Source organism: Papilio machaon, chromosome 11, assembly GCF_912999745.1.
Source record: "Papilio machaon chromosome 11, ilPapMach1.1, whole genome shotgun sequence".
NCBI lineage: Eukaryota > Metazoa > Arthropoda > Insecta > Lepidoptera > Papilionidae > Papilio > Papilio machaon.
In genome coordinates, this window is record NC_059996.1 from 7286465 (window position 1) to 7313804 (window position 27340).

Consider the following 27340-nt stretch of genomic DNA (forward strand, 5'->3'; position numbering starts at 1 on the left):
GTTGTGAATCTAATCTTTTTGAAGATCGAATTCGAAATATTCTAACAGTAATCTGAACCTTAAATTAAAGTTGAGAAGGTTTTTATGCTGAAGTTCACTTATTCACTCACAGCAACATGAAACGAAAGAGTCAAAGCTAGGATATTCCATTTTTTACTTCAAAAATTGCACGTATTCTACTAGTAGTGAAAATTATTCATAACTTTTATTCGGACATAATTTCAGAGTGTGAATTTGTATACCACTATATAGGATAAAGTAACGATCAAGGGTAATCTTCTAAATCGTGCTATACCCATTTTACCTTTTAATAATCCTTACTAATATTATAAATGCGAAAGTAACTTCATCTGTATTCCTTTCTCGCTTTTACGAGAAAATTACTGAATCGATTTAAATTAGATTTAGTACATAGGTAGGCGAGAGCCTGAGAAAGGACATAGGCTACTTTTTATTGCGAAAAAAAGGGATTCAAGGAGTTGAAAATTATGGTATAGGCTGTAAATTTGATGTAAATAAATACGACATTTAAATTTGTAAATGTTTTTTCTCAAGGGTGCAAAATAACAATAGAGATGTTAGTATAGGGGAAATAGGGTGTGAAAGTTTGTATGGGAATATATCGTACAATAATTGTCAAAAGCTTAAGTAAAATAATTAGCCTAAATAATTAAAATGCTACCCAAAGACAGTATTTCAAGCGGACGAAGTCACGGGCACGTCTAGTAATTATATAAATAACTTATAACAAAATCAAGAAATAATGTCAGAATTATACAACTCCACTTTATCAATAACAATACTCTTGATATGTCCAAATAATATTTATACAAAAATGTACACATTCCCTTTCATGGCAAATTATTTGTACAGTTGAGAGAGCTGTCAGTTAGGCTTAGAGATAAGAAAGGCCAAGCCAGCCAAATGGCGAAATATTTTCTTATTCAAAAAGAACCATTGGCTCGGAATATTTTATCGACTATTCACATGACATACAAATGAAAATTGAATTATTAAATTACTATTTTATCTTTTGTATGAACTTTTTACAGTTTAACATACTAACCGTGTAACTCCACTGCAGTTGTTCGTATTGTTACATATATTGTCGTCACTCTTTTTTCAAAGATAATTAAAGGGGTGACAATATGTATATAAACAAAAGACAGCCGTCGGAACTCATTGTTAAATGGCACATTGTGTAAATTTTAATAAATCCAACTTCTTAAAGACCTTCGTACACAAGATAACATAAATCGCGTAAGTATCGCGTTGCACTCGCTCCGTACTCCCTACGTTGAATCGTCGACGCAAGTCCTCTAACCGATCAGAAAAGGCATAACGACTATCTTAAAAATAGCAGCGACTTTTCTCACAATGATCTCGACAAACAGATTGCGAGCGAGTTTTGCAACAAAAATCGCCGGGTTTCTATGCCTTGTGTATGATGGGCCTAACTTCTGATTTTCTGACAAAACTCAAGATTGTAATTTTATTGTTATATCAGACAAATTATAACAATAGTTCACCGCTTTGCGGATAACTTTAGTAACGGGTGCTCCCTTGAGTTACGTAAGTTGTACAGATTTATAGCGGCACAGAACTTATTCTGCGCGCAGATGCTTTTGTTTTACTGTCTCGCGAAACAAATGAAGTTCGAAAACATGAAAAAGGAAAAATAAAATCATAAAAGACTTTCACTACAGAAACCAATGTACAAAAATAAATTGTATTATCTTTAACCGTGGGTTTTTGAGACCAGAATTCCTATTTAAACATATTGTTATCTCTTTTTGTCAAAGATAATGACAAGGATGGCGATATGATTTATACAGAGATTTTGCTCTCGGAAATTCACGGTTAATCTCTTCGAAACAACAGACGTAACATGTTTTTGTTGGTTCATTAGCTGTACATAATTCGTAAAAAAATGTACAAGACGCGCTCTCTATGTTTATGACATAAAAAAGCGATGTGGAGGATAAAAAATGTATTCCGGTACCGGGAATCGAACCCGAGCCTCCTGGGTGAGAGCCAGGTATCCTAGCCACTAGACCATACCGGATTGATGAGAGGGTACCAAAATTAAAATTCTAAAACAAATCGTATTAAATTAATTATATAAGTTTAAACTGCAATTAATTATTTTCTTTTCCCAAGCTTCAAAGCTGAACTAACATACCCCTACCGTCTGATACGGACATGGTAGTGGATTGCAGAAACGCCTTGGGTTACCAATTAATTTACCCTGCCTTTCTCATTAACTTGTATTTATTTATGCTTTATTTTATCTGAACATTATAACAAATAATAATTTCAATTCAGGTCATTCGTTAAATTCGTTTCCATTCAATTTTTACTATATTTTCTATTGGAACCAAAAAATAAATTAACTAAACATGAAGACAATTTTTTTTTATTTGTTAAGATTTTTTTTATTACACCTTTTTTTTCTTTTTGGTGGTAGAATATTGTTCTATTTGTTATTTAATTTTGCAAAGTTCAACTTTCTTTTTATTTTATTCTTATTTATTGAATGGACTCTGTCCGTTACGCCCATACCACCCATAAGTCATTGAATTAATAATACACCTAATTATTTATAGTTTAAATATAATAAAAATAATAATAAAGCCATTTATTTCCATACAGATAAACACAAAATTTTAAAAAATAAACTGTACAAAGTAACTTACTTCTATTTGCAATATAAAAAAAAGTATACAATTCCTTAATTAAAAAAAAATAATAATAAATATAAGTCGCAACAAATGCTATTCCTGCCTACACAAACTGTGATAGAAGTCGTGATTATAAATGATAAGTCCAATCGCACTTCTCTCGAAGAGCTTCTTCGAAAACGTTTCTAAATGCTTTTAAATGGAGTGGAGAAAAGAATAAATTTTGTAACAATTTATTGAGTTGAATTTACAATCTTATCCCATTTCTCGTTATTTTATTTTATTAATTTTCGTATAACTTGAATAATCTTTGATTGCTCTTTTTTACCTATCAATAATAAAAGGGATTCATATGTTAAAAATCCGAATTTTTCTCAAATAATCTTATGTACTTAATTACAGAAATTACTAGCTGTCGCCCGCGACTCCGTCCGCGCGCAGTTAAAAAAATCTTAATAGAGGTATAAAAAATAGATAGTAGCCGATGCGCGTTTCGTCTTATGAGTGTGGTACCGGAAGCCTAATTTTATTCCTCTTTCCCTTTCCACCCTTTTCTTATTAGGAAAGGATGGGAAGGGGAAGTGGATTTGGCGGAGGAGGGGACACATAGGAAAGAGAAATATCCTCTTTCTGTGCGTCCTCTTCTCCGTTGATGAAAGGTAGGCAGCGCATCAGCATTTGCGGATGTCCATGGCCGTTTGCTCGTTGCCACCTTATGATATAAAAAAAAAATACGCATATAAAATTTGGTAAAAATCGGTAAAGGAGTACGGTAACTAACATCATGACATGGAAATTTTATATATAAGATTGAGATTTCTTGAAGGAAACATGAAGCTACAAATTTTATCATTTTTCATAAGCTTATCTAGATTTTTCTAATCGTATTAATAATTAGGACAATAGCTTGTACAAAGAATCACAAGTTTATATGAATTTTAATAATAGAAGAAAGGAATAAACATATTGAGAAATTTACATCTCTGTTTTGTATTTCCTTAATACTTCTTTACAGTAACAGCAATTGTTTCAAAATAAGATAAACTTTATAATACCAAGGATTAAGCCTAACGCGAGTGAAACATTGCAATGCTTTTAGTTTGTACTTCAAAGCTGAGATTGACCCGATTCCGTTGCTCGGCTTTGCACTGTTTCTTCAATTCATTTTGCACTTCCTGCAATAAATTTTTAAAATTAATTGCACATAACTAAAGTAAATACATTTATTTAATACATTTTTGTACATAAATATTACTGAGCCTAACTTCTATATATATAAAAGAAAGTCGTGTTAGTTACACTATTTATAACTCAAGATCGGTCGAACTGATTTAGCTGAAAATTGACGGGGAGGTAGCTTAGAACTAGGAGACGGACATAGGAACTTGTTTTATCTCGTGTGCATTTTTTTTATTCCGCGCGGACGGAGTCGCTGGTAAAAGCTAGTTTACTTTTTATTTTCACATGAATATTATTTAAGGATAGAAATACGTATTGCAATTTTTCTGTACGATCTTATCTTATCTTTGACTATAAATACAACAAACACATCGTGTGACGTCATTAAAATTTAGTATTTTACACCTCTAACATTGGTTTATGAACTAATAGTAAACATAAAGTCTCATAAGATCTCTGACCAATACTTATCAGAGGTAAAAAGGAAAAAAACACATTGGTTTATGAAAAAAATAACAATTTAATCATACTGTATACGAAACACAATTTTCCAGTATATCATAAAAAGTGGTTATTTATTTATATGAAATTTAAGTACAAAACCAATTCGTGTACATTATTAATATGAGTTGATTGGCAATTCGGCATCGTTTGCGAATATAAATCAGATTCGTAATGAAACAGATATATGATTACATTTAAATATTGAAGCTATATGGAAAATAGTGTACATAATTATTACCTAAATCAAAAGAATTGGTATTAAAAGATAAAAATAATATTTAAACATAGCCAAAAAATAAACTCTATGAATTGATGGTAAATTGTGCTAATAATAAAAAAATATACATTCATTTGTTTTATGATTATAAAATATTTATTTGGTGAAAGCACAAAGTTAGAAAATAGTAAGTAATTCTCCCTAATAAACATGGATTCGTAATGAATTTTTGTAGAGACAATGTAATATTTATTTTTATAAGAAACTTTTGATAAATATTAGTAGTTATATAACAAATGTATTCACAAAAAGTTATTTTCGTCGTAAAGCTGTAGAGCTAAAAAGACAAAACATCAATGGACAAAGTTATTCCTTGAAAGAAGTGAAATTGCCAAATTTCTTGTTCGCGCTTAACAAAAAGTAATAGTGTTTTCGGAATAGTTTCAGTCTCTCGAAGCGTAAGAAAAACGAATCGAAAACGAGTTTCTAGGAAAAAAAAATATAACAGACAAAGGAAATGAGAAATTTGTTTCGAGAAAATGCCTTCAAACGATTACCCGAAATTCATGGAAATATTTTATACGATGTTTTATACAATTCTAGAATTAAATCAATGTTTTATTTAATAAATAGTTATCACACATTTTCTTACGGTGAAAGAAAACATCGTGATACAACCTGCACATATCTGAGAAGAAATTCAATATGTGTGGAGTCAACCAACCCGCACTTATCCAGCGTGGTTGACTATGTCACCTCTAACTTGGGGTAGGATCCGAGCCCCTCGGTGGGGACGTATAGCGAGCTGATGATGATGAATCAAACATTTCAATTTTAGACCCTTTTTTGAACAACTAGCAGTCGCCCGCGACTTCGTTAGAGCAGAATTAAAAAAAAAAACCCTACAATATTCCCGCGTGCATCTGCTATTTTCCAGTTCAAGTAACGACAAAATCGGTCCAGCCGTTCCGGAGATTGCTCGAAACAAACACCCTTGCTGCCGAACACAGACAGACAGACAACATTTTTAAAACATTTCTCGTAATCAGCAACCCAAATACGTGCACAAAATGCTATATTTTCCTTATTTCAAACCTATAAGGTAAAGTAAAGGCTTGAAAAGGAAAGGGTAAATAAAATAAAGATTATCTATGGTCTTTAATCTTCATTTGCATGAACGAAGATTGACCTAATGTCTCCCAGAGGATTTTATACCTTTGTCTTACATTTAAACAAAGACAACAACCATAAAGGTAAGTGGAGAGAGCATAATTAAAAAAAAAATTAGTCCCATGAGTCACTGAGTGGTAATTTTAAATACTTAATTAAAGTTTTTCTTTTTTGATGTTTTTGGTGTTGTGGGTTCATAGAATTTTTTTTTAATTATATTTTTAGTAATCGAGCTGAATTCCTTCCTACCATTTTTAGTAAAAAGAAGCCTACGTTATGTCTCTACTTATCTCTAAAACCTTTCTATGTCCATAGGTTTAACAAGTAATGTTCACCATAATTGCTAAAAAGGCAGAGAGAGATAAAAGAATTAATATAATATACTTATCTTTGAAAAATAGCTTAGACAATTATAAGTAAGAATACATAAACATCGGACGTCGTTAATGCTAGTTTCACACGAAGCAGAAAAATGCTATTTTCACAGTGCTACCTTCGTGTATACAAGCATTATCTTAGTATTTATCGGTTATGTATAATTTACAAAGCACCCCTAAATGGGTAAGTGTTTATGGATGAATAGTTTGAATAATGGACGCAGGGGTATTTGATAACATTCCTTGTTTGATTTACGATTGCACAATGACGAGGGTGGGCTTTGAGCCTCCTTAATTTGTGAATTGAGTGTTACTCAAACGGTTCACTTACTAATTAAAACTCAATATTTTATGTTAGTAATCTAATAAAATAAATGTCATAAAGACAACGCTTTCTTTTTTGCTTCTGTACTTCGCCAGAAATTTCCTTTATTCTTCATTATCTCAGTAATTGTTAGGTGGGTTTCTGAGACCAAAATATATTTAAAACACATTGTTATCTCTGTTTTATCAAAGACAATGACAGCGACGATATGATTTATACAGAGACATTAGTCTCAGAAACTTATGTTCAAACTTACTTATTGAAATTTCATCTCTTAAAATTGTTATACTAATAATAATTTATCTTTATTCACGTTACTAAATTTAATACGTCAGTACAAAATAATAAGCGAATGTTTTGAATTACACAGTTCAAGAGTTTTACAATTAAACAACTATTACGTCGACCTCCATCATACGATACTTTAGTTTCGGATAACAGAGAGTTCGTAATTCAAACTATCCATATTAATAAACAAATGTTACAACTCTAGATAACCGCTGTCAGGAATACGTTAATATAAAATTTAGCTGAGAACCTCAAGCTTCATATTCAATTAACAAACATTTATTTCCTACTAGCTTTTACCCGCGACTCCGTCCGCGCGAAATAAAAAATAGAAAACGGGGTAAAAATTATCCTATATCCAATAATACCTGGAATACCTGTCCAGGAATACCTGGTTCTAAGCTACCTGCCCACCAATTTTCAGTCAAATCGATTCAGCCGTTCTTGAGTTATAAATAGTGTAACTAACACGACTTTCTTTTATATATATAGATGTGAGGCATCTCGTAAACAATTTTTTTGTCAAATTTTTTTGAACAAAAAATTCTTAAATCATTACGGAAATATAAATATGGAAAAATGCTTCAAGCAAAAAATTTAACTAAAAATTAATTTGACAAACAAATGAAAGTTGACGATAAATTTGATATCTAACCTTTTCCCTTACTGCCTCAGTCTAATTCATTTATTTATTTAATTGGAAGACATTTTTTTATTTAAGCTTTTGGCTTTATTTAAGCATTTTTTAGCTTTTGTCCGCGACTTCGTCCGCGCGAAATTAATAAACAAACTTAAAAAGTAGTCGTCAAGATTACTTCTATTTTAATGCCAAATTTAAACTAGTTCCCGATTTTCTAATGTTTTCTTTCATAAGAACCTTCTCCTGACAATAAAAAACACAACAAAATGAATTAGCGAAATCAATCCAACCAATCACACGAGATGTCGTGACGAAGGGAAATTTGAATTTATTTTTTATATAATTTACAAGCCATATACTTGTAGTAAAGAGAGAGGAGCAGAAGGTTAGCGTGGTTTGGACATGTTATGCGGAGAGATGACGCATGACACAGATGACGCATAATCATATAAACAAAAAAGTAATGAGATTGAATGTGGATGGCTATAAAGGTAGAGGAAGACCAAAGAAAGTATGGATGGATTGTGTGAAAGAGGACATGTGTATAAAGGGGGTAAATTTAGATATGACGTCTGATAGAGATGTATGGAGGAGTAGTACATACTGTGCCGACCCTCCATAGGGATAAGGGCAGGTTGATGATGATGATGATGAAAGTCGTATTAAAGATAAATTATTATAATAAAAGATAGCATATAAGTTGTAATCATTCAATATATATACTGTCTGAAGAAGTTTTAACGATGCAACTTGATATATTAGGTTTGAAAGTAGTTGATAACAGACCGCTAGTTGGATATAACGTTCTGACGAAATTGTAACAGTTTGCGAACAGAGGCGACAACTTGTGTTCAAAGTTAGTTTAATATTGATATAATTTTCTAAGCTACACTCAGTGTTGTTATTTAAAATTAAATTGACTGTGTATAAATTTTGTTACTACCAAAATATATAAGTAACTAGCTTTTACCTGCGACTCCGTCCGCGCGGAATAAAAAAAATGCACACAATATAAAAAAGTTCCTATGTCCGTCTCCTAGTTCTAAGCTACCTCCCCATCAATTTTCAGCTAAATCAGTTCGACCAATCTTGAGTTATAAATAGTGTAACTAACACGGCTTTCTTTTATATATATAGATAGATTTTATTTTGAAAAATAGATAATAATTTTATATTTTAATAATAAATAAGTATTTATATGTTTTATGTGTGGTCATAAAGGTAGAGAAATGCCGAGTAAAGTAAATGTGTAATATATGAAAGAGGATATGTGTAAGAAGGGGGTAAATTCAGATATGACGACTGATAGAGATGTATGGAGAAGTAGTACATATTGTGCCGACCTTCTGTAGGAAACAGAGCATGTTGATGATAATGATTGTTATGATGTTTATATTTTATACGTAATACAATAAATAACATTTTTTTAAACCTTCACCTTTTCTTAGAGTAAGATCAAAAATTTTCCCATACTTTATATCATAAAGAATAACAGATATGCCACTTCGAGAACAACTTTGGTAACTGTTACTCCCTCGAGTAATGTTCAAGTTATCCAAATTTATAGCGACACTAGAAAACTTATGCTTGCAATTGCTCTTATTGTTTGGATCATTTTTAATATTTTATCATAGCAATTTTTCTTTTTCTATTTATCTCGTCCATTAAAGCCTAAAAAGTTTCATATAACAGTGTTACAGTAATGCATATAACTTTATATAATATATAAGTTCTTTGTGAAACAATTTAACGAACAATAAACGTGCAGAAATAAAACTTCTTAACAATGTTAATATAAGTTTCTCGAAGACTCTGCACAGTATTATTTGACTAAGACTGCTTCAGTCCAGACTACTATAAATTATTTAAATAATAGTCGTTCGTGAGAAATTAAGAACAAGTAATTTTATAGAAACGCTTTTATTATATACTTAGTAATAAAAAAATGTTAAAACAATTTAATTATTTGACATGTCTACATGTATTATTTTAAGCTATTCTAGACAGTTTCTTTTGACAATATAAATATATACATACATACATACATACTAAAACAAACATATATATATACATATATATATCGTAAAGGGTAATTAAAGCGAGCTCGAGGTAGCTTATCGTCAGATAAAACGATGTTTTGCGCACCCCTTGCAAACTGCGGATTTAACGTAAGCCGTATTATACAGAGATACGCAACTCCAATGGCAGATCCCCTACTCTTCCTATGTTCTTCTATTTACCTTTGATATATCGTTAATTCCTTTACCTATAAAATATTAGACTGAGGTAAAGAAATCTATAATTTTAGGTAGAGATAGTAATATCATAGAATTTTAGATTCGTGTTCGTTATAAAGGTAGCAGTTAACAATAACAAAACTTTTAGCTTTTAAACTTTAGGATAGTAAGAAATAATGTATAATTTTTGATCTACTGCTTACTGAATGCAAGAATCGTCACCAAAAGTTTATTTCTGTCCGGACAGCGAAGAGATCTCAAAATAGAAAAGTCAACTCTCTCGAAGTCAGTGTACGCATGCTCGTCGCGGACTTTGTCGGTGAAAGTTCCTTTTAATTTGGTAAAATTAAAAAGTAGAAATTAAACAATAAATAATTAACAAAGTAAAAATACGCGCGACATTGATGATGGCTCGATTGCAAATGGCGGCCATCTTTCTTTTTTTTAGCATATGTTACGCTTGTGACGTGGATATGGCAGTTTACAAAGTGACAGTGCGAATGTTATGGAGCGAACAGACGTTCCCAAAGGATTATCCAATGCAACGTCCGAAAGCGCAGTGGTCGCCAGTGTTTGGTTTGTCATGATGAAATAAATATTTGCTCCGTTTCACTGTGCATTTGTTTTAGTAACTTCTTTTATTAGTTTTATTTTACACCAATCAGACGGATATGGTTAATTAGACAATAACATTGTTCGTTTGCTTCCAGATAATTTCGAAACACTATTTTAGCATAGAACAAAAACCATCGTAAATATTGTCAAAGTTATTGTTCTAATACAAAACGCATAACCAAATAAGTGAATACTCGAATTTCTATTTGTTTGTAATAACACATCTTAATAACAATAAAGCGTAAAGCCATTAGTCCTAACTTCAACAACAAGAATCGTTAGATAGCATCATTGCCTTTTCTTTAGGGACGTCGAATAAATACGTGCTTATCTTGAGCAAGTGAAACCGTGAAATGTCACTTAAGTAGTCCAGATAAGCAGACTTTTCTATTTTTCCTTCTTCAAAACATTTTTTGTTACTTTATTTTTGTTGAAGAGCATTTTAGGAGAGGTCAAGAGTACATAAATTTAAGGTGTTTTTGTAAAATAACTTTTTTAACAAAATTAAAGTTAGTCTGTAGGTAATTTTTTTATCTTTTTAGTATTATAGAAACGAATACTTAAAATTCTGTTAACTAATATAGATTGAGTTTATCAGGTCGTGTTAAAATTTTACAACTGTTTTATATAAAATTCTAATAGAAATCTCAGTTAAGATGCGAGGCTGATCATTTGCATTTCTCGATCCAGTGAACCTGGAACCAATGGTCTGTAAAACATTGTAATAAAGTAAAAAAAGGTAGAGACTATGTTATCATATTTTTACATGATCGTTTTTGATCTTGTTCATTTCATTTAAAAATACACAAGATTAAGTAAATACGCAAATCCTTTCGTTTCACATGTTAAAATATAGAACAATAAATTGAATCAAACGTATTCAAAGAGAAACCTTTAAAAAAGTATATAAAAGTAATGATGAAATATGAAGTAAAAAAGGTGGCTAACTAAAGACAGTCATCAGTCATAAGCATGTACACCTTAATATCCGTGAATTTCAAAAGAAGGAACAAATTAAAATATACGAAAATATTGCTCTCTGTTTGACGATGAGCAATACTCTCGTAAGATGGATATTGCAACAGTGGAGATTCCTCGTAAAAATAACAAAAATCAATTCCATTTAGGTCAGTCTCACAACAAATCTTACACGTTATTCCGTGTTGGTGAAGTGGCGAAGTCTTCAGTAAGAAACTTTGCTCAATATGGAAAACTGGATACTATGATACTAGAAGGTGAAGAGGATCCAAGAGTTTATGATCAGTTTTCAACTCCCGCTCTCGGAAGTGGAACTGGAGAGACAGAAAACTTGGTGTTTGTTGACAATGAACATAGTGAGGTGAATTACTATCGTTAGATTTGTTTTAATCTTTTAGGTTATACTAATAAAAAAGTAAAAGACTTAATTCATAAAGAAATTATAACAGAAGAAAATATAACAAAACCAGTAACTTGTATAGTTTTTCATAACTACGTATATACAATAGGGTGGCCCAAAAAAATTAATTTTTTGTTTTTTTCGATTCTCGTGTGAAAATATGTGAGTTTACTATGTTTTAAGAACCTCCACCAAAGGACAGGTTAAAAAAAAAATTCTTAAAAGGTCGCTCAGAATTTTTGAAAAATTCCAAAATTGCCGAAAATCAGATTTTTTTGTTCTAATTTTTTTTTCTCGTCATGTCATCTTTTTAAGTGTAAAATAATATAAAGATTCTGAAAATTTGACGTCAAAATTTTATTTTCTAAAGGTCGCTCCGAATTTTTATAAATTTCTCTTTTAAAAAGATATAAAGTATTTATCTTGTAAATTTATAAAAATTCGGAGCGACCTTTAGAAAATAAAATTTTGACGTCAAATTTTCAGAATCTTTATATTATTTTACACTTAAAAAGATGACATGACGAGAAAAAAAAAATAAAACAAAAAAAAATCTGATTTTCGGCAATTTTGGAATTTTTCAAAAATTCTGAGCGACCTTTTAAGATTTTTTTTTAACCTGTCCTTTGGTGGAGGTTCTTAAAACATAGTAAACTCACATATTTTCACACGAGAATCGAAAAAAACAAAAAAATTATTTTTTTGGGCCACCCTAATATACAACGTAACGCTTAGTGGAAAATAGGTCATGTAATATATTCAATAACTTTTGTCCTCAGATATCTATGATCAGTAAAATAATACCATCACCAGATTGGTTCGTTGGTGTAGACAGTTTGAATCTATGCGTGGATTCATCCTGGATTGATCAAATTATACTTGATGTAAGTAAAATAAAATTTGGCACCATCTAAAATTCCAATACGGGATCCTAATCCTATTTTGATGATGGTTAAAGATTTTGAGGATCATTTTATATATTAATGAAATATTTAATCTGGTCATTTTAGCTGGAGCCTTTAGATGCGGGAGCTGCCAGTGGTCTTACATTCACAGCTCCACGTTGGGAGAATTCACCGCCCGAAGTCGTATCTAAACATAAACCTCGTCAACCGAATCACCCAGCATCTGGTTTTTATTATCCAAATAAAAAGGAATTACCACCCATAGCTAAAGTTCAATTTACAAAGGTATAAGTTTTAAATACTTATCATTTATTCATTTAAGTAATACTTCAAATAAATTCACGAAGATATTAGTACGTATACTTAAATCTAGGATCAAAAATAGTTAGAAATAAGAATGACGTTATACACTATCTAAGCAGTGTTCAAGTTTTGACCGTAAATGATACATGACACAAAATATATTAAAGGTAAAAATGAATAACGGACTTATTTAAATTTGCAGGTAAAAGAATATTCATCTAAAGAGGTTAATGATTTAGCAAGAAAAGAGTTATTAAATAACCTTCATTTAAAAGATAAACTGAAAGGTTTACCGAAAAAGAAATCATTGAAGAGTTATCAAACAACCGAATTAAATCAAGAAGTAACAACAAAGAATAATTTCGATCAATTAGTTGAGTTAGAAGAGGAAACTTTTGGAACCCCGCGACCCAATGTACCAGATAACAAAGTTGAAATTATAACTAATGCTCCTACAACGTAAGTATTACCGCGGCATACCCCCTAGTTGTATACTGTAGCATCTTGATAATTTAATTCTGGCATAAAACAACACAACATCTAAAATCTAAATAAGCTATTAGAAGACATCAAAAAAGTTTAATTTAGAAACTAATTAACTATTTTATGAATCTTAATATTGCAATAATTACTACGGATAGGAATTTTTTGTATTCTGTTATCATCTCACAATGCTGTTATCTATTCTATTTATAATTATATTATAAACTAGTGGTCGCCCGCGACTTTGTTAGCTCAGAGAAAAAAAATAGTAGTAGTTCAAATATCGTCAAAATCAGTCCAGCCGTTTCGAATATTACCTGTAAAAAACGCGGAATTACATAAACAGACAAAAACATACAGACAGACGGGCAAAAATTTAAAAATTGATTTTTCAGCTAAGTAAAAACATCACGTGTACTAAATATTATATATATTTTGTTGGTGTTACAATTATTTTTGTATTTCCGTACGTAACGAACAAACTCAAACACTAGTGGACCAATTTCAAAAATTCTTTTGTCGTTCGAAAGCTACATTATCACTGAATAATATATAAGTACCATAATATATTTATTAAGCTGTGGGATGAAGCTAGTGTAAATAATATGGCAGTTTTCGTCAGTTTCAACTCGATTCCTAACAATTTTTTGAACAAAAATTCAAAAATCCCTTTCGATGTCATGCATCAGGGAGTATTATTAAAAAAAATCAAACATGTGGTTTAAGATCTTTATTTCTCTAAGAATTTACAAAATTCACTGTACGAGAAAACAAAATTATAACTTACAAATCAAATTACACCAGTAGTCTAATTTGGCATATTAAGTTTTATACACATTTTATATTAAATTTACATTTTACTAACAAATTTTTTTAGTTTGTTTTTAAATGATGACATTGTTTTTATATCACGGATATTTCTAGGCAAATTATTATATAACTGCACTCCCTCAAATGTTACACTTTTGTGGCCAAAATTTGTTCTAGGTTTTGGTAATTTTAATTTGTCTTTGCTTCTGGTTTGATATCTATGAGTCCTCTTTTTAAATATTATTTGCGAATTTGTCTCATGTGTTAAGATTTTCCTAATGAGAATACACGTATTATATATGTAAAGTTGTTTTATATTAAATTTATTTGTTTTTATATAAATTTCAGAAGTCGGTGAAAGGTAATGGAATCTAAACAATGTTTTAATAAGTTTATTTTGTGTCCTTTGTAAAGTATCTAGGGTTGTCTTTGAAGCAGAACCCCATACCTCTACTAAATATTCTAGATGTGGTTTAACTAATGAATTATAGACAATGTGTTGTATTCGCGGTGGAATACAGTTATTTACTCTTCGTAAGACTCCAATCAGGCTACAAAGTTTTGTGCGTATGTGGTTAATATGTGTTTTCCAAGTTAATTTGCTATCTAAATGAAGGCCGAGATATTTTTCAGTACTAGATTGATTTATAGTTTTATTATTTATTACTAGAGGTGCATGGTTTGGTATTTTTTTATTTTTTGCTGCAAATATCATGTAAGAAGTTTTAGAAACATTTATTGTTAGTAAATTATACTTTAGCCATTCTTGTAATATATTTAAATCGCTTTGGGCCTGCGCAACAATATCATGAATAGAATGTGCAAAGTAAAAAAGACAAGTATCATCTGCATAAAGTGTGATTTGACCTTTTAGTCCCAACTTGCTTATGTCATTTATGTAGATTAAAAATAAGAGAGGACCAATTATTGAGCCCTGCGGAATTCCACAGGTAATTTCACATGGTTTACTTTGATATTCATTTATTTTAACTATTTGTTTGCGGTTTGTAAGATAAGATTGTAAAGTTTGATATGCTGTGTCAGTGATTCCTAAAGCATTAAGCTTTTGTAAGAGGACACTATGACTCACAGTATCAAAAGCCTTTTTTAGGTCAATAAATATTCCAAGTGAAATATGTTTCTTATCTATATTTGTTTTAATTTTAGTTATAAGATCGATCGTTGCAGTTAGTGTATTTGATTTGGGTCGGAACCCGTACTGATCTTGAGTAAAGAAATTAAATGATGTTAAGTATTCGTTAAGTCGTGAATATATCACCTTTTCAAAGATTTTAGAAACTATTGGTAGCACTGAAATGGGTCGGTAATTACTTGGATCAGTTTTAGATCCTGATTTATATATTGGCGACACCTTAGCTACCTTTAAACTATCGGGGAAGCTGCCTTTAGAGAATGATTCATTTATACATTGTGTTAAACATTGAATTATACAATCCTTAATGCATTTTATACTTTTTGTATTTATGTTGTCGATTCCAGAACTTGAATTTATATGTAAATTATCAATTATTTTACTAACTTCTTGAAGTGTGCATGGTCTAAATTGTGAGAGTGTTTGTTTTCCTGATTGCAAATAATAGGTTGTATATGTATTTATTGGATAATGATGGTACTTTTTACATATTTCATTAGCTAAACAAGTACCAATACTAGAGAAAAAATTATTAAACGACTCACAGATATCTGTACCATCAACAATATCGACTGAATCTATAATTAACTTATGGGGAATGCAGTTATCTTCGCTTTTGTTTATGGCTAACTTGTTAATAACTTTCCACATTTTTTTAGGATTCTTCTTGTTTTCTTTAAATAGATTTGTATAGTAATTACACTTTGAATTTTTAATAGTAGTATGCACATAATTCTTTTGTTTTTGGTAAAGATTTTTCAAATAGCTATTTGAGGGATTAGCTTTTAACTTTTTCCACAGCTTGTTGCGTAGGTTTATGCCTTCGATAATAGTACGATTTATCCAGTCCTTTTGTGGTAAATTTAGTATTTTAACTTTTTTCATGGTATTTTTACTTATATTAAGTTTAATTATATCTTCGAGACTTGAATAATCCAGGTTAGATAGTTTTTTGACATCATTCATACTATTATACAGTCCAGTATAATTAATTGCACTGTACGATTTTTTTCTTTTCTTAGGTGATTTTTGATTGAACATTTCAAGGCATATCTGCTTATGATCCGACATAGGTGAATCGATAATAGATATCTGAAAACTGTGATTATTGTAAATGTTGGTTAATACGTGATCGATTATTGTTTTAGTTGTTTCTGTCTCTCGTGTGCAGTAGACTTTAGTAACTTTATTCAAAATTTCGTAACCGGCTTCTTCTAGCATACTTGTGTAACAGTTCGTATTTCTTTCATTTTTTAATAAATCTAAGTTAAAATCTCCAAATACAATTGTTCTTTTTCTTTTTTCTAGTTGTACTGAAAATGTGTCAAGAAATGTTTTTAAATTGGTGTCACCAGGTTTATACACGAGGCCGACATTCAGTGAATAGTTTTCTATATATATCCACAAAAAATTGTTTCCATATACATATTGTTGTTCTGTAACATAGTGTTTTAAGTTATTATGGATGAATATCGACACTCCGCCTCCGGTTTTGTCCGTTCTGTAGTTGTAATAATGCGTGTAATTTGGTATTTGAAGAACTTTGGCATCGCTATCCGATTTTATCCAGGTTTCTGTTAGTAAAACTAAATGTATATGATGTTTAAAAGAAGACAGTATGCATTTTAGCTCGTCGAATTTACCAGGTTTAAGTATGCTTCTAGTATTTATGTATAAATAATTTATTGAAGAGGAGGTGCTGGGTAAGCATTGATAGTTGTTCGCTAAGTTGTGCAAAACATTACTAGGGTGTCCATAATTTTTAGAAGTTTCGTATATTCTGTTTTCAAAATTTAGTTTTTTGTTAACTTTATAATTTTCGGAATTCCATTCAAGTATTTAATAGCAAGGCTAGTTTCACCATTTTGCTGACGGCTTTGTATTTCTTCGCGTAGTTTATTGATATAGTCTCTTTGCATTGGCGTTTGATCGGAGTATACACGAATGTTATTACTTATTTTAGATTTATTGCGCAGGATGTGCATAACTACATCTCGCGATGAAAAACATACTTTTATCGGCCGATGTTTGTCTGGATTGTACTTTCCTAATCTGAAGAGTTTTATCGGCTTAGGGCAATCGGAATATATTTCTTTTATATGTTTTAATACTACCTGCAGGTCATGCTCTTGTCTGGCAGCAGTAACGGTGTTCGTACTTTCCGGTATACCAAAGATTATAATGTTTGTTTCCCGAGATGAGCGTTCTTTGAGTTCTATAATAAGTTTTTCATGACGTAAACATAGTGTTTCATCTGGTTGAGTATTTTTAGCGTATTCTAGTTCTTTTACGTTTTTCTCCAAAATTATTAGTCTGTTTTCTGTGTTCAAATTTTCTTTAATAACATTCTGTATTTGAATTTTCATTGCGTATTGTTCCGCCAATATATTTTCCATGGAAGTATTTATGTTTTTTAGATCTGTTTTCAAATGGTTAATTTCTTGAAATATTCTGTCTGTACATTCACCTTGACTATTTTTAAAATCATTGAGAAATTGTAAAATCTCTTTTCTGAAGTTTTGAAATTCTTCTTTGAAATTAAACTCTTCTTCAGGTTGTTTTCTCTTCCGTAGTGTTGGACGCTGTTCCATAGTGGGTAGGTTGCGTAAATCAGGGAAAGACTCGCTGCCGCCTGTTTTATTATCCTTATTCGGCGAACGCATCAAACTCATGGTCACCCTATATTACAGCGCACCTTGTGTCGGTATATGCGGGTAGTTGAAATTTTTTGATATTGTTGTTACTGATTCAATCGCGCCACAGTATTGAACAATTCACAGCTCACTGATAAACACAATATTCAAAACTAGACCTTAATCAAATCACATAAAGCTTAAATTGGGAAGCAGTCACTTTAAATAATAATGCATATTTCACATTACGCACGTCTATGCATGTCGACTACTGGCACACAACTTCAACATGAAAGTGAAAAACCACTATACTGTCAATATTTAATCAAAACAGAACAACGTCCGTGTTTTTGTGAAGATTCATGAAATTTTGATTTATTTCTGGGAAATTCCATTTTGCGATTGGAAATATGGTTATCAAAATACCGATATATAAATTATATTTGTTTTTGATGGCTTCAACGCAAATAAACACCTAGTCAAAAAAAATTTAAAAAGCATACTAACTTAAAAAAATAAACTTACTTCTTACCAGTACACATAATAGTATAAATGCGAATGTTTAGATGGATCGATGTTTGTTTTAAAAGTATCACCGGAACGGCTCCAAGGATCTTGGTGAAATTTGGCACAGATGTATGTAGATCAAAGTTCGAAATAACACATAGGCTACTTATTACGTTTTTTTTTATAATTTCGCGCGGACGACGTCCTGGACGACAGCTAGTTTTATATATAACTTTAAGCATTTGTTTTGAAACAGGACTATAAAAATGGACGAGGAGTTTGATAGTGACCTAAAGAACATGGACGATGTTGTACTCGCGGTCGCTAACGGCAACCGTTTAGGACTAGGCAAGCGATTACCGAGGCACTTCAGATCTCGACTACATCACGCTGTTAATAGAATCCAACGTAAGTATAACAACTAGTGTTGAAACAATACAAAAGGATGTTTAAAACAACAAAAAAATTAATGTCGCACTCAGACAGATTTGATGGTTACTTAAACAGCAGCTTTGTGTAAATTTCTCATACCATTTTCATACTAAGAAACTCTATTGGACCTAAACGCTATGAATGTGGCAGAAAAAGACGCAAAGGCTTCATACGATGCTTTTAAATCATTTTCAATTAAAATGTAAATAGACTAGACCTGATGCATTCATTAGGAAGTCTTTTATCGATATAGTGCAAAGCGATGAAACATATGTCCTTCTTTTACTTAAATTAACAAATATAGGTCTTTATACCTAAAGCACTTAACGTTGTTGTATAAACAGTAGTAGCAAGAGCCCACAGCCCCCTACTTAGTATTTTTTATTTCTATTTGCACGTGTTCCAGCGGATGATTGCCTAGTATCCGAATGGGGCAGTTGGACTCCTTGCTCGGCAACATGTGGCTTTGGAGACCAGTTCCGAACCCGACGTGTCATTCGAGAGAAGCGCGGAGATGGCCGCAACTGTCCAACGTTGACTGACAGAAAACATTGCGGTAATATCAACTCTTGCGCACATATTGATTACTTTGAATGGTGATAGGAACTCAGTACTTATGTTACATTTTATAATAAACTTTTATGACCTTAAAATGTTGTTTAATTTTTAAATGGTGTTGGTTGTTGTCTGACTAGAAATATAGGTAAATATAAGATCTGTGTGATTCTACTATACATTTCTGACTATTACAGTTGTATCAACTCATCGTAACTCTCCCATTTAATTTAATGATAAATACATTAAATTGACTTTGAAAATGGCAGAATCCGACCATTCAGTCTCTCACTTTTATTATGTACTACTTCAACATATAGCTCAAACATATATACATATTTAGCAATGTTTATAAAGTTTTGAGATAACAATTTCCATTTGACACAGCCTGGGGCGTGAGGGGAAACATGGGCATGCGGTGTAGGTGGGGAGAGTGGGGAGAGTTGGGCGACGTGTCGACGATTACGAGGGTAATTCAATGTGGTGCGGCGCGGTGTCATAGCCGCGGGCCGCGGACGAGACCATAAATCCCATTAGCTCCCTGGTGACAGATTACCGGAAAATTACACTTCGAAGCAATTACTAATACTCCAATGTACAGCGCATGAAGGTTTGTTATGATATATGTTAGTATTTGTTTGGTATAATTACGCTAAATAATTAAATTTAAAGCAAGACCCTAGTTATTTAAGATGTGTGCCATAAAATCACGTGAACCATTTCTTAGAAAACAAAGGCTGGGCTTCATCTCAAAAATCATCATGAAACTTCCAGCATATGGTTTTCAAAACTACATGGTTATTTTATATCTTATAAAAGCCTGGTCTTGTATCTGGTTTCTCTTATTTATTGAAGTCGTAAAAAATGTCTAATACCATTTTTATCTGCAAATATTCCATCATTTTTCTCTATCCAAACAATTTACGAATCTTTATTTGCATCTATTGAATCTTTATTTGCTGTAGAACTATGTGAAGATACTTACTTTAAAATATTTGTAGTCTACAGAACGTAGCGCATATACCAAACGTCATCGTCGGCTTAGACTGCTTGTTAAATTTACACGGCGCGGAATATTGCAAGTTAATATGATTCCCTCGTGTTATGCCGCCTCGCCTCCGCCACGGGGGAACGTCGACGTGTTCCAAATAGAGTTATTCCAGTATTCGCACGTTCCCCTTGAATTGAGCTTAGGTAAAATATTCCGATCGTAAATTGTTTTGCGTTTAAATATTTTTTAATAAATCCTTATTTTGATTTATCATAGTACCTATTATGTGTTTTTTTAAATGTAAGTTAATGTGTTATCAAGTTAGTGTAATAAATATTTTTTGACATTTAATTAAACTATTAAATGTTAAAAAATATTTGAAGCATACTTCAAGTACGTAATTTTGTATTATTTGAACTACTGAAGACAACACCACAACTGCCACACGTCGGTAAATAAATCAATAAGAGCAACGCTTAATGTAGATTTAAGACTAAATACGAAGACAGTAATTAAATTCAAAACGCTTTGGACATCTTTTATTTCAATTTAATTAAACAAACACAGTGTAACAAAAAACAATTACGTCTATTCACTACAATTTTTTTTTGTTAATTTCTTCACTTAAAATGTTATAAAACGAATTTAAAACTGCAAATAGGGTTGGTTAAATTCCGTTCCAACATTGTCCCGGCCTTCATAAATTGTACGCTCAGCCCCAGATAATGGTAAAACGTTGCAAAACTAGTTCCTTCTAAAGTCATAAGATGGAAATTGCACTGTAGCCTTTAACTTACTAAGTCAAAGTTACGAGTAAATGATGGCGTGAATTTAGCTTAGAATTCATCTTATACAATGTATATATTTATATAAAACGTATATAAATATTACTAGCTGTCGTCCGCGAATCCGTCCGAGAGAATTAAAAAGAAACTTAAATAGTAGCTTATGTGTCCTTCCAGACTATGTTCTTCATCTATGCCAAAAATTGAAAAAAAAATAATAATCTGCGACAAAGGGACAAAAATTGCAAGCCAATCGCAGCAAAGAATTGGTTGCCATGGTAACGGCAATTCTCAGCCAATGGCAACGTGACCTTCATTGGCATTTGAGCATTTGAATTTTGACATTTTAATTTCAAAGTTTTACGCAATGTAACAATAAAACAAAGTTCTCTGTGTGTAACAAAAATGAGAACGGATGAAAGCGCACGAGAACAGTTAGTATTAATATACATGTGTACAATTAAAAATATTTTTTGAATTAGGTAATTTAATTTTAATTTCTTTAACCTTCATTAAAGAATTTTAATTAAGATTTAAACTAAAATTCCAGTCAATAAAAATAATAAGAAAACACACAGAGACCTAGTTCCACAAATATCATTAAAAATTGCGAAAATTAAGTCACTTTTGAATAATATTTGAAAAGAGGAAAGTCATTCGAAATCTCTAATTAGTCATTCGAATTCGGCTTTATTAGTCGCTACAAAATTTCAATTCAACTCTGAGATATTTCTCGAGTTTTAACCTACTTAACTGCAAATGACAGTATAAATTTCGCCTCGAAATTATCAAGTTTTAATTAAATAACATTCTGGGGTTAATTTAATTACAAAATATAAATATTAAATTAATTAAATTCTTCAAGATCTACTGCCCTTTTTAGCCTTGTCATGGTCCAGCAACTTTTCCCATTACAGTCTATCGCTCCAAGGTAAAATACTCGTGGCTTTGATTATTATTATTTTTTTATTATACACTTTAAGACTTACTGATATTCGGTGAGCAGTTACAATAAACAAAGCATTTGTAAGTTCAAAGCTTTTTAGCAACTGTGTGTGTTGCGTGTAGAGCAATAGACATACTTATGGTGTTTTACTACTCGCAAAACACTCGTACAAATAAATTCACATCGTAAAAATTGAGATGAAAAAAAAATTGTACAAGTTTTTCTTATTGAAAACTCATTCATTAAGTTTTTACCGAACTTTAAGTTTAGTCATTCAAAGTTTGTTAACTTATTTTAACTATACATGAATGGTGAAATCCTAAATAATTTTTAGAAACGATCATTACGACGTAGCTTTATAGTTATTTAGAGATGAGTTCATTCACCTTCCGCATATGGCCCAGTTTCTGTTACAATTCCTGTCTTATTATAAACTATTATTAACATAAAATTAACTTGTTAAAATGTCATACATTAGAAAAATTCGTGAGTAAAGTTTCATAAAAACTAAAAATCTCAAGAGCAACAAGTTTTTTGGAGTACAAAAATGTATTCCGGTACCGGGAATCGAACCCGAGCCTCCTGGGTGAGAGCCAGGTATCCTAGCCACTAGACCATACCGGATCTTATCATACTGGTCGAATTTGATGACTTGACCTATATACAAGTTTGTTGAACGGTTGCTATAGCAATGGAAAATCTGTACTAAAGAATGTTAAAGTGGGCATTTAACAGCTCCAAGTGTTGCAGACAAACTATTAGATAACCTTTTGTGCATGTTGTTCCCATAATCCCGTTTCATACACAAAAAATAATATTAAGGAGTTGGCTTTAACTAAAATAATTTGCTTCTAACCAAAAAATTGTGATAAATAAAAATATAAGTTGGCTTTACGAGTGAAAATTAAGTGCTCATTTCCGACAAGTGGCATTAAAACACTTGGCTTTTAATACTTAAGTTAATTCGAACTTATTCCACTACTGTTTTTAATAAGTTTCAACAGTGCTTCATGAGTAAAAAAAACACTATAAAAGCAGTGATAAAAAGGTGTTTTTGTACATGTTTTGTCAATGGAAATCTAAATAAACCCTTTTAGTTTATTAATACTAGTAGATTAGAACAACGCCGTTACTTATAAAAATAAGCGTACTACTTATTATGATCGACTAATTGAATAACATCTTTAGGAATATACCTATCTTTTCCAGTTTTCTGTACCTAGTTCTTTATTGAATCAACTCGCATCATTGGCTTTGGAACAACTCGAGCGACAAGCAAATAAATAAGTTAAACACCAGCCCCTTAAGGACTTTACTCTGATCAAAGGCCCTTTGGAAGCCGTTTAATGAACTGTGTATACGTAAAGAGGCAATGTTAAATTTATCAATAAACCTACTAAGTAAGACCTTATTATAGAATCTCTTTCAAAAATCTTTATTCAAACATATTATACTTATGTATTACTAGCTTTCGCCCGCAATTCCGTCTGCACGGAATTAAAAAAAAACTTAACTAGTAGCCTATGTGTCCCTTCAGACTATGTTCTACATTTATACCAAATTTCATCGAGATCCATGCAGCCGTTCTGGAGATACCTTGTAACAAACATCCATCCATCCATCCATCTAAACATTCGCTTATTAGTAAGATGGTCGAATTCAATGGAAATGGGAAATTATTTCACAAATTTATCGTCTAACGATTTATTTTGGACATTTCTTGTGAGTAAATTGATTATACAAACTCGCTTGTTTTAATAAATCAGTGGTTACAACGTTATAAAGGTAAAATTGTTTGGATAAGTATGTTACAATTTCTGATTTACATAAAATTTGCAGTATGTATTTTTTCGATACATCACTAACATAATATGTATTAGGTCTCAATCATATAACATGAAGGGTTCAACAAAGAAATATCTAAACGTTTGAACTTGGGTCCAGTAGAACTATTTCTGTTGAACATTTTCTTCGACTCTTCGTTTTATGATATAACAAAAAAAAGCCTTCAAAGAAAGGCGAAATATAGTTATATTACGTTGGCAAAAAAGGGAAATATAATGTTGAGATTGGGCCATCTGGAAATCGAAACAAAATTCAATCCATTTCTCGAGCAAATAAATCGCAAGATGTGCTGCGACTATTGACTCCAATATTATCGGATAACTTCGTGCTCTTTTCGATTTATCACGATATAGTGAAGAATTTTCGCGCTTCTGAACGCTTTTTTCCTTACAGAGTTCTTTTTCTTTTTAACAAATAAATTGACAAATCATCATCATCAGCTCACTATACGTGAGAGGCTCGGAGCCTACCCCAAGTTAGGGGTGACTAGGCCATAGTCAAACACGCTGGCCAAGTGAGGGTTGGTTGACTTCACACATATCATTGAATTTCTTCTCAGATATGTGCAGGTTTTTTTTTTTTTTTTTTTTTTTCCCGTGATCCCCCGACATATTTTTTGGGTCGGAGACTTTATTAACTTTTTATTTTATTACATTTTATTAAATAATTCTAAAGTGTGTAAATTTAGTACTAAATAATGGTGCAAATATTGCTGCAATGTGCGGCTTTACTCTGAGTATGAGGACATACTCTCAAGGAAGCCGCACTGGTACTTGGCCGTTTTTGCCGCAATATTTGCACCATTATATTACAATTTCCTAATATGATAGACCCTATTGACCTAAATATTGTTTTCTTGCATTTTTCAGGTTTCCGCTGGATGGCTGCTGTGTTCTTTTGCTTGATTGAGAAGATGGTATGTACATTTTTTATTTTTCTTTCATTTATACTACTGACTTTTCCTTTGTTAATTTTAATTCCAGTAGATTTACCCGGATCCGGGAAAGGTATAGACGACGCGGTCCATAAGAGGCCGCCCTCCGTTTGTGGTTGGTGGCATAGATAGGCACGCCACCCCTCTTTTGTTACTTTTTTATATTCGCCATTTTCATCCACTCCTCTCTCGGTCCGTTGACCTCTCCATTCGATGCTGTTTATGGTGTCCGTAGCATATCTGGTTCTGTTTTTCCTCTCCGGAACCAAAACCGGCGTTGATGACGCAGACCATGCGAGGCCGCTCTCCGCAAATGCTTGGCGACATAGATAAGCATGTCGCCCCCCATTTGTTACATTGTTATTTGCCTTGTTTTCCTCAACGCCGCTTTCGGGCCATTGATGATCCAGGTAGGTGCTGTTTGTGGTGCCCCTAACATGTCCGTTTTCGTTGTCTCTCTCGGGAACCGAAGACAATGTGGGTGGCGCTGACCATACGAGGCCGCTCTCCGTAAGTGCTTGGTGGCATAGATAAGCATGCCACCCCCCATTTACTACGTTCTTATGTACCTCGATATCCTCCACATCGCCTTCGGACCTTTGATTCGTCAAGTAGTTTTTGTCGTACATGGCTTCGGTATTTTCCTCCGGAACCGTTGTCGGTGCGAATGTCGCGAACCATATGGGGTCGCTCTCCACGAGTGCTTGGTGGCATAGATCAGCATGCCACCCCGCATTTGTGACCTTTTTGTGTACCTTTTTCAGCTTCGCACCGCTTTCGGTCCTTTGGATTTTCCCGTCGCTTTTACTCCATAGGCCTTGATTGCTCGGGACAACTTCAGCAATACGTAATGGCGGTTCGCGCTATTGCATCCCATCTTCTCCGTACTGGACATTCTTGATCAAAGACGTTATGATCAAGTTTGTCCATCCCTTCACGACTGCAGTGGAAACATTCCGGTTTCTTCCCCATTTTGTATGCTTCGCAGTTTGCCTTCTTATGCGCGAGGTCTCCGCAGTGACTGCATAATTCTAATTCTGATTTACACAGTCGTTGCGGGTGCCCATACTCGAGGCAGATCGAACACTGCACGAGAGGCGATTGATCCTCAACGCGCACTCTCTGCAGGTCTATCCGCACTCTGCCCACCTCGGTCATTTTTCTCCATAATTGTGGGGGCACCCGTAGGACTATGTGTCGGGTGTGGAGATTTCTTGTTCGTTTTTTATACGCAATTTCAATTTCCTCTATCCCCTCTACATCTTGCATCATATCTTTATTTTGAATCTTCAGTGCAGTTAGTATTTCCTCATCCGTGTTATAGTTAAAAACGTCTTTAAGTACGACTAGGGGATTCTTGTTTTTAATATCCTTCACTTCTAGATGTTCCTCTGCCTTCTTTAGTCTTTTCTTTAATTTATTCCTTTCTTCTTCTGTCTCACACCCAACAATCACCTTTCTATCCTTTGCCTTCCTTATTTTGTCCACACATACTCCTCCGTCTTTGGCGTTAACCACTTTTCTTATTCTATTTAATACTTCCTCTCCTGTCTCAGTTTCGTCCTTGGAAGTTACCACAACAGAGTGTAGATATGTGCAGGTTGCATCACGATGTTTTCCTTCGTCGTAAGAATGTCGGATAAATGTACATATGTAAATCGAAAAACACATTGGTACATGGCAGGATTCGAACCCTGGACCTGCAGAATGCAAGTCAAGGTGCTTAACCCCTGAGCCACCGACGCAAATGACAAATGACAATTGATTGACAAACAATTGACAAATAATAATCAGTCATTTTTTTATTTGTTTAACAGAAAATTTGTTTGTTTTCTATCTTCTAACATTCTTAAGCTACGATTAAATTTTGTTAGGGTTGACTTAAGTAATGCGTAAATACGAATGCGTAACCTTTATTTAAGCTCGGCATTACCTTTGAATTAACCCATCTATTCAATGACTCGACGAAACTGGATCAAAGTATTAGAGACAACACCTTTGTCCCTAAAATAATATTTTAAGTATTAATTTGAGATAAATCCTAGTTAATACATTTTTTTTAAAAGTGGGCAAAGGTGCAGGGCCGACATTGAGGTAATCATATATATAAGATGCATTGCCAGCTTTTTAGAAGGTGTTAAGCTCGCTTAAAACACCTTAAGACTTTGCGGTTCAACGTTCATATTTGCGATCCATTGTCTTTTATGTCAAAGGATCTTTTTTGCGATATAATTAGCATGATAATTATTATATATCATATCAAAAGTAAAATACAGTTACCTAAGCTTGAATGTTTCATAGACTTATCCCTTCCATTAACCGGTGAGATAAAGGTGTAACTGTTCAACTCAGAGATTCACGTTCTCTTAATTCGGTGATTATATCAAACTTAATTTTATCATATAACTTTGAGGCTATTATATAAAATATTTGAGAAATATGAATTT

At 32.4% G+C, this 27340-nt stretch overlaps 1 protein-coding gene and 2 non-coding genes across 3 annotated transcripts; 1 reads left to right on the forward strand and 2 right to left on the reverse strand.

Annotated features, from left to right (window-relative positions):
• Nucleotides 1-1993: 1993 nt before the first annotated feature.
• Trnae-cuc lies at nt 1994-2065 on the reverse strand. Its single transcript has one exon. It is a non-coding gene; the product is annotated as a tRNA-Glu (tRNA).
• Nucleotides 2066-9925: 7860 nt separating this feature from the next.
• Nucleotides 9926-19479, forward strand: LOC106717677. Its single transcript, XM_014511587.2, has 7 exons — nt 9926-10194; nt 11361-11572; nt 12391-12495; nt 12622-12801; nt 13022-13278; nt 18662-18813; nt 19244-19479. The coding sequence occupies exons 1-7, from the start codon at nt 10023-10025 to the stop codon at nt 19435-19437; spliced, it is 1272 nt and encodes a 423-aa protein (XP_014367073.2). The 5' UTR covers nt 9926-10022; the 3' UTR covers nt 19438-19479.
• Nucleotides 19480-22666: 3187 nt separating this feature from the next.
• On the reverse strand, nt 22667-22738 carry Trnae-cuc. Its single transcript has one exon. It is a non-coding gene; the product is annotated as a tRNA-Glu (tRNA).
• Between the last annotated feature and the right edge of the window lie 4602 nt (nt 22739-27340).

What these genes read in the sequence shown, in the direction of transcription:
- LOC106717677 (XM_014511587.2), top strand. Translation starts at nt 10,023, where the DNA reads ATGATGGCTCGATTGCAAATGGCGGCCATCTTTCTTTTTTTTAGCATA. An exon ending in GCAGTGGTCGCCAGTGTTTG is followed by an intron (nt 10,195 to 11,360) that starts GTTTGTCATGAT and finishes AATTCCATTTAG; the next exon opens with GTCAGTCTCACAACAAATCT. An exon ending in TTGACAATGAACATAGTGAG is followed by an intron (nt 11,573 to 12,390) that starts GTGAATTACTAT and finishes TTTTGTCCTCAG; the next exon opens with ATATCTATGATCAGTAAAAT.